At 51.5% G+C, this 12,767-nt stretch overlaps 1 protein-coding gene across 1 annotated transcript in view; it reads left to right on the top strand.

Moving 5' to 3' along the window:
* The window catches only part of WDR44 (WD repeat domain 44), a 44,797-nt gene extending 33,102 nt beyond the window's left edge, over positions 1–11,695 (top strand). The window contains exons 17-20 of the mRNA XM_054388477.1: positions 4,257–4,372; positions 9,374–9,501; positions 10,002–10,136; positions 11,291–11,695. Coding sequence (XP_054244452.1) covers positions 4,257–4,372; positions 9,374–9,501; positions 10,002–10,136; positions 11,291–11,385 — 474 coding nt within the window. The 3' untranslated portion in view covers positions 11,386–11,695. The remainder of the gene's footprint in view (positions 1–4,256; positions 4,373–9,373; positions 9,502–10,001; positions 10,137–11,290) is intronic.
* Positions 11,696–12,767: the final 1,072 nt, after the last annotated feature.

The raw sequence follows: 12,767 nt of genomic DNA, 5'->3' as shown, positions 1-12,767 counted from the left end.
TGGAGCTTTGCTCTGATTATTTCTACCTAATGCTTGAGCTCAGACTTGTTTGTAGTCACTGGCTTCGATCTGAAGTGTAAAATGAGCTCTGCTTTTTGCTGGGTTGGACTGATCCAGGGTTAAATTGTGGGGAAACAGAATATTTTCTGACATAATGCTGTGAGAAATGTGAAGGTGGGAGAATGCTTACTGGTCAGAGAATGGCTTGGGTTGGAAGGGACCTTAAAGATCATTAATCATAGAATCAACCAGGTTGGAAGAGACCTCCAAGCTCATCCAGTCCAACCTATCACCCAGCCCTATCCAATCAACCAGACCATGGCACTGAGTGCCTCATCCAGGCTTCTCCTGAACATCTCCAGGGATGGTGACTCCACCTGGGCAGCACATCCCAATGGCAAATCTCTGTCTCTGTGAAGAACTTCCTCCTAATCTCCAGCCTATACCTCCCCTGGCACAGCTTGGGACTGTGTCCTCTTGTTCTGCTGCTGCTTGCCTGGGAGAAGAGCCCAACCCCCACCTGGCTACAGCCTCCCCTCAGGTAGTTGTAGACAGCAATGAGGTCTGCCCTGAGCCTCCTCTTCTCCAGGCTGAACACCCCCAGCTCCCTCAGCCTCTCCTCACAGGGCTGTGCTCCAGACCCCTCCCCAGCCTTGTGCTCCAGACCCCTCCCCAGCTTCGTTGCCCTTCTCTGGACACCTTCCAGCATCTCAACATCTCTCTTGAACTGAGGAGCCCAGAACTGGGCACAGCACTCAAGGTGTGGCCTGGCCAGTGCTGAGCACAGGGGAAGAATAACCTCCCTTGTCCTGCTGGCCACACTATTCCTGATCCAGGCCAGGATGCCATTGGCCTTCTTGGCCACCTGGGCACACTGCTGGCTCCTGTTCAGCTGCAGTCACCCAGCACCCCCAGGTCCCTCTCTGCCTGGCTGCTCTCCAGCCACTCTGTGCCCAGCCTGGAGCACTGCTTGGGGTTGTTGTGGCCAAAGTGTAGAACCCTGCACTTAGCCTTGATCAATCTCATCCCATTGGCCTCTGCCCACCCAGCCAGCCTGTCCAGGGCCCTCTGCAGGGCCCTCCTACCCTCCAACAGATCAACTCCTGCTCCTAACTTGGTGTCATCTGCAAACTTACTGATGATGGACTCAATTCCTTCATCTCCATCATCAATAAAGATATTGAACAGGATGGGGCCCAGCACTGATCCCTGGGGGACACCACTAGTGCCTGGCTGCCAGCTGGATGTGGCACCATTCACCACCACTCTCTGGGCACAGCCCTCCAGCCAGTTCTTGACCCATTTCAGAGTGAATCTGTTCAAACCACGAGCTGCCAGCTTGGCCAGGAGCTTCTTGTGGCAGACAGTGTCAAAGGCTTTGCTGAAGTCCAGGCAGACTACATCCACAGCCTGCCCTGCATTCACCAGACAGTAACCTGATCATAAAAGCAGATCAGGTTGGTCAGGCAGGACCTGCCCCTCCTGAATCCATGCTGGCTGGGCCTGATCCCTTGAGTAAGGACATTAAAAATAATTAAGGATCTTAGAAATCATTAAGGGGAGACCTTAGAGCTGCTTTCCAATACCTGAAGGGATCCTAAGGAAGGCTGCAGAGGGAGCATTCATGAGGATTTCTAGAGACAGGAGTGGTGGTTTTAACCCACACTACCACAGCAGGCCAGGGAGAAATGGTTTGAAGCTGAGGCAGAGCAGGGTTAGACTGGAGCTGAGGAAGAAGTTCTTCAGCATGAGGGTGGTGAGACTCTGGCACAGGCTGCCCAGGGAGGTTGTGGATGCCTCCTCTAGGTGTTCAGGCTTAAGCTGGATGAGGCCCTGAGCAGCTGAGTCTAGTTGAGAGGTGTCCCTGCCCATGGCAGGGTGGTTGGAGTAGGTGATCTCTGATGATTCTTCTAACCTGAGCCATTCTGTGATGATTCTGTGAAGAAAAGACATAAAAATACTGTCACAGGGTGTCTGTTGGGTGACTTGTGTAGCATAGATATTTTTATTTCATTTAAAGCTCATCCAGTTCCAACCCTCTGCCATGGGCAGGGACACCTCCCATTAGCCCAGGTTGTCCAAGGCCTTGAACCTGACCTTGAACACCTCCAGGGAGGAGGAATTCACAACCTCTCTGGGCAACATGTTCCAGTGTCTCACCACCCTTTCAGTGAAAATTTCTTTGGGTACAATGAACCTCTCTCAAATTTAATATTCCTTTAGAAATGTGCTTCATACAGAAGCTGAAAGAATGCTGGAAGCTCAGAAGCTGTGATCCAGAGAAGTGTGCTCTGTTGTTCAGAAGCAGTCCTTCTGCTTCTCTTCAGTCTAAACTGAGCTCTTCAGTTGTGAAATGTCCTGGTTGGTAATAAGTTCTGCATGAGACAGCAATTTGCCCTGGTGGCCAAGAAGGCCAGTGGGTTCCTGGGGTGCATTAAGAAGAGTGTGGCCAGCAGGTTCTCCTTCCTCTCCACTCTGCTCTAGTTAGACCATATCTGGAGTACTGTGCCCACTCCTGGACTTGCCCAGTTCAAGAGGCACAGGGAATTACTGGAGGGAGTCCAATATAAGTTACAAGGATGCTGAAGGGACTGGAACATCTGTCTGATGAGGAAAGGCTGAGGGATCTGGGGCCTTGTACTCTGGAGAAGAGAAGACTGAGAAGGAACCTTATAATTCTACAAATATCTGCAGGGTGGCTGTCAGGAGGATGGAGCCAGGCTCTGCTCAGTGATGCCCAGTGATAGGACAAGGGGCACAGTGAGGGTGCTGGAACCCTGGAGCAGGCTGCCCAGAGAAGTTGTGGAGTCTCCTTCTCTGCAGATCTTCAAAACCCACCCAGATGTGTTCCTGTGTGGCCTGCCCTGGGTGCTCTGGCAGGGGGGTTGGACTGGATGATCTCTGGAGGTCCCTTCCAACCTCTGCCATTCTGTGGTTGTGTGAAATGCTCACATTCTCATCCAGCAAAGAACATACTGCTGAACATCAAGCTGATAATCTAAAGCTGGAGAATTTCTCACTGGTCCATAAAGTTTCAGGGATGCTGTAGGGCCAGCAGCTGGAGCAGCTCAGAGCAGAGCAGATCACCAGCTGCTACCACCTCTGTTGTACCCTTCCCAATGGCACAAAAATGACCTGCAGGAGCTTCAGAAATGATGGTGCCTTTGGGTTTGCAGTTGTGTTGGCATCTTAGGAGAGGTAAGAAAACCCAGCTTAGCAGGAATGCCTTGGAAAGCAAAGAGGGAATTCTGTAATCTGGTGGTGAAGGTGTCCTGAGAGCTGTCCCAGCCTTGTTGCACAGATGTTGAGGTGAGCAGAGGTCAGGAGTTGAGTGCTACTCTGCTGTGCTCTTCTAGTGTCATCTGGATGCTGCTCACCTGCAGGTTACTCCACTTCCAGGACACCATGACAGGGCTGCTCAGCTGAGTGCCCTTAGGCCTCCTGGCAACCCTTCCATAGACTGCTCTGCTCTGATTCATTTCAGCTGTCTGGAATAAGTGACCAAGAAGCAAACTTGCATCAGGCAAGAGGAGCCCAAGTTGTTGATACAGCAGATAACAGCCTCTGGGCTGTGCTTCCTGATTGATGGAATCACAGAATCATTCTGGTTGGGAAAGCCCTTTCAGAGCACCCAGCCTAACCATTCTCTTAACTCTAACGAGGCTGGTGCTCAACTATGGCCCTCAGCACCACAGCTCTGCCTCTCTGAAACACCTCCAGGGATGGGCATTCAACCACCTCCCTGGGCAGCCTGTGCCAGGCTTTCAGAACCCTTGCAGTCAAGAAGTTTCTTCTATTATCCAACCTAAACCTCCCCTGGGGCAACTTGAGGCTATTTCCTCTCATTCTATCATTTCTTAGTAGGGAAAAGAGACCTTCCCCACCTCTCTTCAACCCCTAAGGTTGGAGACAGACATTTGCCTGACTAGAACAGCTCCATTATTGTGCACTGTGCTCCAGAATACCCTCTGCAAACTGATGAGTGCTCTCTGAGCCCACATTTGAGTGCAGTAAGGAGCAGCTCTTCTGCTTCACACCAGTCAGGATCATGTAGACACTGAAGCTGGGTTCTGTCTGACAGAAGACAGAGAGAGAAAATTGTCACTGTCCTAAATCTTGTTCTGCTTCTCTGGGGCTCTTCTTGGTCTGTGTAAGTTTTAAAACTGAAAATAACTGGGATTCTGACTTGCTCTGGTGCTCCTTCTTGGGCATGCTAATGGCTTCCATTCCTAAACTCTTGTTTGTTTCTTCTGTAGATACTAGTGACATCCAATGATTCCAGAATCAGGCTGTATGACCTCAGAGATCTGTCTTTATCTATGAAATACAAAGGTTATGTCAACAGCAGCAGCCAAATCAAAGCCAGCTTCAGGTAAGACAGCCTGGGCCCAGTGGCATGGTTGGGTTTGGGAGGTGCTGTGGCTGAAGCCCAGGGGCTCTTTCTTGTTTAAATAATCTGTGTGTGCCTTGGCATGAGGCTGAGCCTCTCAGATGTCACTTGGCTCACAACACCAAGGGAAAGAGAGGTTCTGCTGCCTGTCTGTGTTTAGCCCACATCTGGGGCTGAGCTCCAGCAGCTGCTCTGTCACCTGGTGATGCCTCCTCTGGAAAGGAGGGGAAGCAGGAAAAGGAGAGAAGACCCTCACAGGTTGAAATAAAAATGGATTCAGTGAAAGAGCCAAATCAATACTCATGTCTATATAAAGTATACAAAGTTATGAACATCCCAGAGTCCTGAGGGAATTGGCTGATGTGGTTGCCAGGCCACTCTCCATGATATTTGAGAAGTCCTGGCAGTCAGGTGAGGTCCCTGGGGACTGGAAGGAAGGAACCATCACAGCATTTCTAAAAAGGGTAGAAAGGAAGACTCTGGGAACTACCAACCTTGTCAGCCTCACCTCTGTGTCTGGGAAAATCATGGAACAGGTCATCCTAGATGCTAAGCTGAGACACATGAAGGGCAGGGAGGTGATTCAGGACAGCCAGCATGGCCTTACTAGGGGCAGGTCCTGCCTGACTAACCCTGTAGCCTTCTATGATAGAGTGACTATGGCAGTAGATCAGGGAGGACCTCTGGATGTGATCTCTCTGGCTTTTGACTCTGTCCCCACAGCATCCTGCTGCCCAGGTTGCAGAGATGTGGATTTGCTGGGTGGATGCTCAGTGGATAAGGAACTGGCTGGATGGTCACATCCAGAGGGTGGTGCTCAGTGGCTTGAAGTCCAGCTGGAGAGCAGTGACAGTGATGTCCCTCAGGGGTACCATGGGACCTGTACCATTCCATATTTCTATCAGGGCTATAGACAGAGGGATCCAGGCACCATCAGCACATGACCCCAAGCTGAGTGGTGCTGTTGATACACCAGAGGGACAGGAGGGCATCCAGAGGGACCTGGACAGGCTGCAGAGGTGGTGCCCAGGTGAAGCTCCTGAGGTTCAACAAGAGCAAGGGCAGGGTTCTGCCCCTGGGCTGGAACAATCCTCACTGTCAATACAGACTGGGGGAGGAGGGGAGAGAAACAGCCCTGAGGAAAAGGACTTGGGGGTGCTGGTGGGGGAGAAGCTGGCCAGGAGCAGGCAGTGTGAGACTGCAGCACAGAAGGCAAATCACAGCCTGGGCTGCATCCAAAGCAGCATTGCCAGAGAGCCAGAGAGGTGATTCTGCCACTTTGCTCTGCTCTGCTGAGACCTCCCCTGGAGTGCTGTGTGCAGGTCTGGAGCCCTCAATACAGGAAGGACCTGGACCTGATGGAGAGGGTCCAGAGGAGGCCACAAAATGATCAGGGGGTTGGAGCAGCTCTGCTGTGAGGACAGGCTGAGGGAGCTGGGGGTGTTCAGAATGGAGAAGAGAAGGCTCTGGGGAGACCTAATAGCAGCCTGCCAGGACCTGAAGGGGCTACAAGAAGGCTGGAGAGAGACTGTTTGCAAAGGCCTGCAGGGACAGGACCAGGAGCAATGGCTTCAAACTAGAGCAGAGCAGATTGAGATTGGATGTGAGGAACAAGTTCTTCACTGTGAGAGTGGTGGAACACTGGAACAGGTTGCCTAGGGAGGTGGTTGAGGCTCCATCCCTTGAGCTGTTCAAGGTGAGGCTGGACAGGGCTCTGGGCAACCTGATCCAGTGGAGGTGTCCCTGCTGACTGTGGGGAGGTTGGACTTGGATGAGCTTTGTAGGTCCCTTCTGGCCCAGACCATTCTATGATTCTATATGAAGCCCAGCAAAGGTTCACAACAAAGGGGAGAACAGTTTTTGGGGGCAGGAGGAGGAGCAGCAACAGGAAGAGCAGAAGCAGAAAGAGCCCAAGCAGGAGGCTCCCCTCTCCTCAGCAAACTTCCCTCTGTACTCTGAGTGTAATGCTGCAGGTCTGGGAGTCACCTGTAGCCAACTCCAGGCACTGTCATAGAATCAGCCTGGTTGGAAGAGACCTCCAAGCTCATCCAGCCCAACCTATCACCCAGCCCTAAGCAATCAACCAGACCATGGCACTGAGTGCCTCATCCAGGCTTCTGCTGAACATCTCCAGGGATGGTGACTCCACCACCTCCCTGGGCAGCACATCCCAATGGCAAATCTCTCTCTGGGAAGAACTTCCTCCTAACATCAGCCTAGACCTCCCCTGGCACAGCTTGAGACTGTGTCCTCTTGTTCTGCTGCTGGGTGCCTGGGAGAAGAGCCCAACCCCCACCTGGCTACAACCTCCCCTCAGGTAGTTGTAGAGAGCAATGAGGTCTGCCCTGAGCCTCCTCTTCTCCAGGCTGAACACCCCCAGCTCCCTCAGCCTCTCCTCACAGGGTTTGTGCTCCAGACCCCTCCCCAGCCTTGTGCTCCAGACCCCTCCCCAGCCTTGTGCCCCAGACCCCTCCCCAGCCTTGTGCTCCAGACCCCTCCCCAGCCTTGTGCTCCAGACCCCTCCCCAGCCTCATTGCCCTTCTCTGGACACCTTCCAGCATCTCAACATCTCTCCTGAACTGAGGAGCCCAGAACTGGACACAGCACTCAAGGTGTGGCCTGAGCAGTGCTGAGCACAGGGCAGGATGACTTCCCTGCTCCTGCTGGCCACACTATTGCTGATCCAGGCCAGGATGCCATTGGCTCTCCTGGCCACCTGGGCACACTGCTGGCTCCTGTTCAGCTGCTGTCACCCAGCACCCCCAGGTCCCTCTCTGCCTGGCTGCTCTCAGCCACTCTGTCCCCAGCCTGGAGCACTGCCTGGGGTTGTTGTGGCCAAAGTGTAGAACCCTGCCCTTAGCCTTGATCAATCTCATCCCATTGGCCTCTGTCCTGGCTGACTCAGAGCTGCTGATGGCAAGCACAATGCAAGGCTGTTGCTCTGCCAGCACTGCTGGGGCTGCCTCCACATTTTCTCCATGACAAATGGGGTTTATTACCTTGATTGTTGTCAGGTGGTGCTGTACATGTGTTGGTCACCCATCTGTGGCCCAAGGCTGTTTGTTGGTCACTCTGTCAGGAAACAGCCTGAGCTGGAATCCTTCTTCCTTTGTACTGGCCTCAGATGCTTTTCTGAGTTTCTTCCTGGGTCTGTCCTGGAAACCCTGGAGTTTAAGCAAGTACAAGAGAAGGAGTAGAGGGAGGGGAATGTTTGTCCTCTTCCCTCTGAGGCTTGCAGAGACTGCAGGGGAAGAATGCCTGTGTTATCTGTTTAACCTGGATGTTGGAGCAGAGGAGGGCAGCAGTGCTTCAGGAATAATGTCTTGATGGTCAGCTGTTGGCCTCTGAAAGCATCTTAAACCCAGTGTTTCATAGAATGGCTGGGGTTGAGAGGGACCTCTGGAGGTCATCTTGTCCTCTTCTCAAGATTAATTTCTCAAAGCATAGCCAGCAGGGCCAGGGAGGGGATTCTGCCCCTCTGCTCCACTCTGCTGAGACCACACCTGGAGCTCTGTGTCCAGTTCTGGAGCCTCTGTTCCAGGAAGGATCTGGAGGTGCTGGAAGGTGTCCAGAGAAGGGCCACGAGGATGAGCAGAGGGCTGGAGCTGCTCTGCTCTGGAGACAGCCTGAGAGAGTTGGGGTTGTGCAGTCTGGAGAGGAGAAGGCTCCCAGGAGACCTTCTGGTGGCCTTCCAGGATCTGAAGGGGGCTCCAAGAAAGCTGGGGAGGGACTTTTGAGGGTGTCAGGGAGTGATAGGACTGAGGGGAATGGAGCAAAACTAGAAGTGGGGAGATTGAGATTGGATGTTAGGAAGAAGTTGTTCCCCATGAGGGTGGTGAGAGACTGGCAGAGGTTGCCCAGGGAGGTGGTGGAAGCCTCATCCCTGGAGGTTTTTGCAGCCAGGCTGGATGTGGCTGTGAGCAACCTGCTGTGGTGTGAGGTGTCCCTGCCCATGGCAGGGGGTTGGGACTGGCTGAGCCTTGAGGTCCCTTCCAACCCTGACAATTCTATGATTCTATCTCTACTTGCAGGGCTGTAGCACAGTTAGCACCAGAGTTCAGCAACGTGGCATAGTGCTGAAGCAGGTAACTTAAATACCCTGGGCTGGCTTTGCAGGTGCTGTTTGTCTCTGCAGTGTGCATTGTGTGCTCCTCTGGCCACAATCACCCTGAATGGCTCTCATCTTCCACCTCTGTGAAACTTTTGTGTTTGCTGATTGGATTGTAAGCAGTTCCTGCTGCAGAGGCTCAGATGTTCACACAGCTCCCAGTCTCAAGCAGATGCAAAGTGCACTTGCAGAGGATGCCATCTTCTTGTTGCTGAGTGGAGCTGTCAGACTAACCCTTGTGCCTGCTCCAGCTGCAGGACAGCTTCTCTGTGCTCCTCAGGACAGCTGGTTTGGCTCCAGGAGGGAGAGCATCCCGGAGCCTGCATGCATTCATTGAAGGGTTGTGGATATCTCTGAGTCATTAGAATCATGGAATCAGTCAGGGTTGGAAGGGACCACAAGGCTCATCCAGTTCCAACCCCCCTGCCATGGGCAGGGACACCTCACACTACAGCAGCCTGGCCAGAGCCTCATCCAGCCTGGCTGCAAACACCTCCAGGGATGGGACCTCAACCACCTCCCTGGACAACCCATTCCAGGCTCTCACCACTCTCATGGGGAAGAACTTCTTCCTCAAGTCCAGTCTGAATCTCCCCACTTCCAGCTTTGTTCCATTCCCCCCAGTGTCATCAGCAAACTCGCTGAGGGTGCACTCAATGCCTCTGTCCATGGCACCAACAAAGATGTTGAACAAGACTGGTCCCAGGACTGATCCCTGAGGGACTCTGCTTGTCCCTGGCCTCCCCTGGACACGGAGCCATTGACAGCCACATAAGGGATCCCTTGGAGTTGAGCACTTGTAAAGCTGCAAGCCAAGCTGGATGGTTACCTGAGCAGCTAAGAAGTGTCACCTCTGTCCTTCTTTGCTTCTTCAGCCATGACTTTACCTACATTGTAAGTGGCTCAGAAGATAAATATGTTTATATTTGGAGCACTTACCATGACCTGAGCAAGTTTACATCCGTGAGGAGAGACCGGAACGACTTCTGGGAAGGCATTAAAGGTAAAACAGCAGCTGCTGCCCTCAGCTTCAGCACAGACCATGGTTTCAAGAAAAAATTATTGGTCTCTCCTAGTTCTCATTTGCTGAGCAGTGCTGTTCGTGTAGTTTGAACATGCTATTAGCAAGATATCCTGAGGGGATTTCCAATGAGGGGACTGTCAGAACACCTTGTCCACAGGATGGATGCATGGTGGGGATGGCAGGAGTCAGAGTGGCTAAGAATTGGTCCCTCTTCAGCCAGAGCTTCTGAAGGAGTGGGGTGCTTGGCTGGCACATCTTGATTAGCACACCTTCATTTTAGACCTTACAGGTGATAGAAACCTGTCAGGGGGTGATAGAAACCTTCCAGGGGCTTAAAAATTGAATTCCTCCTTGACTGCTGGCTTCAGTGGTGCCACCAGCACTGGGGTCCTTGGGTGTTTGCTACCATGCATGCCTGCTCTTGCCAAGGGAAGCAGCCCTTGGCAGAAGGTAGGCCCAGCTGGGTTGTCTCCCTGCAGCACACAACGCAGTGGTCACCTCTGCCATCTTTGCTCCCAACCCTGGCTTGATGGTGGCACTGGAAACGTCTTCTGAAAAGCAAGAAGCTGAAAGCAAGGGAGAAGATTCTGAAGCATCAGAAACCATCCCCTCTGGTAGGTGTTGTAGATGAGCTCTGCTTGAGGAGGAAAAGATCCTGAGGAATGGAGTGTGGGAGGGGGATGCTCTTGAGAAGACAAAGGCTTGCAGTGGCAGCAGGGGGATGTGTTCCTGCCTCAGCAGCTGAACACTCTGGCAGCTGCTGCATTCCTAAACCCTGAGAGAGTGTGGACTGAGGGCCACAGCTGCTGTCCTCTGTGCTTGAGGATTATTCCTTTTACATTTGAGCTGTTAGGAGGTAGAGCTGTTGTGGTGGTAGGGCCATAACAGCTGTACCAACATAGAATGAAGAAGTCCTTTCCTAGGGATGTAGAATCATGGAATTGTTTGAGTTGGAAAAGGCCTCCAAGATCAACCATCAGCCCAACCCCACCATGGCCACTAAAGCATGGTCCCAACTGCCATGGCCACACATTTCTTGAACACCTCCAGGGATGGGGACTCTATCACCTCCATGGGCAGCCTGTGCCAATCCCTCACCACTCCTGCACCAAAGACATTTTTCCTCCTCTCCAACCTAACCCTCCCCTGGCACAATTTCAGGACAGTTCCTCTCCTTCTGTCACCTGAGACTAGGGAGAAGAACCCAACGCCCACCTGGCTGCAGCCTCCTCTCAGGGAGCTGTAGAGAGCAATGAGGTCTCTATCAGCCTCCTCTTCTCCACACTCAACACGCCCCCAGCTCCCTCAGCTGCTCCTCCACAGCCCTGCTCTCCAGACCCTTCCCCAGCTTTGTTGCCCTTCTAAATGTAGATGATGTTGAGGTGTTGGCTAGATAACAGGGATGTAAGAGAGGCAGAAATGTCTCAGTGAGAGCTTGATGATGTTTACCTGAAGGGATCCTGCAGGAAAGCTGCAGAGGGAATTTTCGTGAGGGTGTCTGCAGACAGGCCAAGGGGGAATGGTTTGGAGCTGAGGGAGAGCAGGGTTAGACTGGAGCTTGGGAAGAAGGTCTTCAATAGGAAGTTGGTGAGACTCTGGAACAGGCTGCCCAGGGAGGTTGTGGATGCCTTCTCCCTGAAGGTGTTCAAGGCCAGGATGAGGCCTTCAGCAGCTGAGTCTAGTTGAGAGGTGTCCCTGCCCATGGCAGGGGGGATTGGAGGAAATTTTTATTTCATGAACTTAGAGTTTCTTCTCTTCCCTTCTTTAGGAGCTCTGAAGACAGATCACACAGAAGTGCTTTTATCAGCTGACTTCACTGGAGCAATCAAAGTCTTCATTAACAAAAAGAAATGTGTCTTTTAATTGGCCTGCAGCTGCCAGCAGAAAGCTCTGGGACTGGGGGGTTGCAGCTCCAGAAGTCAGGTGGGCAGAAGGCAAGGGTCTGATGGAACAATGTTACAGGCTGGTTTGGTTGGGAATCTTTCTTTTAAGGCTACTCAAACAGTGGATCTTGGGAGAGCAGTTTCTACCTGTTGACACCTGGTCTTGTAGAAAAGGAAGGGATGTGGAAGAAAATCCTGCCAAGCATTAGGCTCTGAACTTCCTACACAGAGGAGGGAAGAAAAAGGGGGGAAGAAAAAGGGAGGTTGGGGTAACTGTGAAGGGGCACAGGTGTCTGCACTGCAAAGTATTCACACATGTGTGTGCCTTTTAGTGCCATGCACTCATCTGGATGTTTGTCAAAGGATTTCAGTGGTGCTTGTGACCACTGCATGTCAGAAACAGGGCTGGGGAAAGGAAGGTTTGGAGCCATGGCTGGAAAAATGCTGAATCATGTACCCTGCTCTTTGCTCAAAGTTCCACCTGAGAAAGATCTGGAATTTGTAGTAGCTGTGGTTCTGTTGTTCAGGAGTTTTAAGTTCTACAGGTTTTTGGTGGATCAGCAACCATCTGTAAATGTTTTTATAAATCTCTCAACTTCAGGAGGTGAAAACTTTTTTGTTGTTGTTGTCTTTTAATTGTTGTGGACTTTAGGTTCCTTTCTTATATATTTTTTTTTCTCTCTTTTTTTTTTTTTGTTTTGCACACTGGAGCACAATACTTGTGTCAAAAAAAAAAAAAAAAGAAAGAAACAACAAACAAATTCTCTCATTCCTTCTTCGTGGGCACCAGGATTATATTCACCTTGCAGAGCAAATTTAAGCTGCATTAGGAAAGTTCTTCTATTTTACAACTCTGTAAAATAAAACTGTTTACATTTTTTTAAGCATTGTAGCTTAAAAGTTTTAAGTTCTTCTTGGTTTTGTTTAGTGCCACAGAATTTTGAAAGCCTTTGTAAATATTGGTATAAAACACCTATGAAGTAACATTCTGGGCATCACAGCCCAGGAAATTGTTATTGATGGTCAAGTGTTTCACAGATGAATCATTAAACTTGGTCACATACTTGGGAAATTGTTGCTGCTTTTCCATTTCAATTCCTACCTTTGCCTTTTTGTCTAAGTAGTTTCCTGGAATGGTGCTGTCAAGATGCTAAAGGGACAGGATGGCATCCAGAGGGACCTGGTCAAGCTGGAGAGGTGTGCCCAGGTGAACTTCATGAGGGTCAATAAGAGCAAGTTCTGCACCTGGTGGGGGGGTGAGGAACAATCCTCACTATCAATACAGACTGGGGTTGAGGACATTCAGAGCAGCCCTGCAGAGAAGGCCTTGGGGGTGCTGGTGGGGGAGAAGCTGGACAGGAG

The sequence above is a fragment of the Indicator indicator genome, chromosome 17 (assembly GCF_027791375.1).
Source record: "Indicator indicator isolate 239-I01 chromosome 17, UM_Iind_1.1, whole genome shotgun sequence".
Classification (NCBI taxonomy): Eukaryota; Metazoa; Chordata; class Aves; order Piciformes; family Indicatoridae; genus Indicator; species Indicator indicator.
Note: the sequence above shows the minus strand (reverse complement) of the source record. Positions and strands in the feature narration are given on the sequence as shown.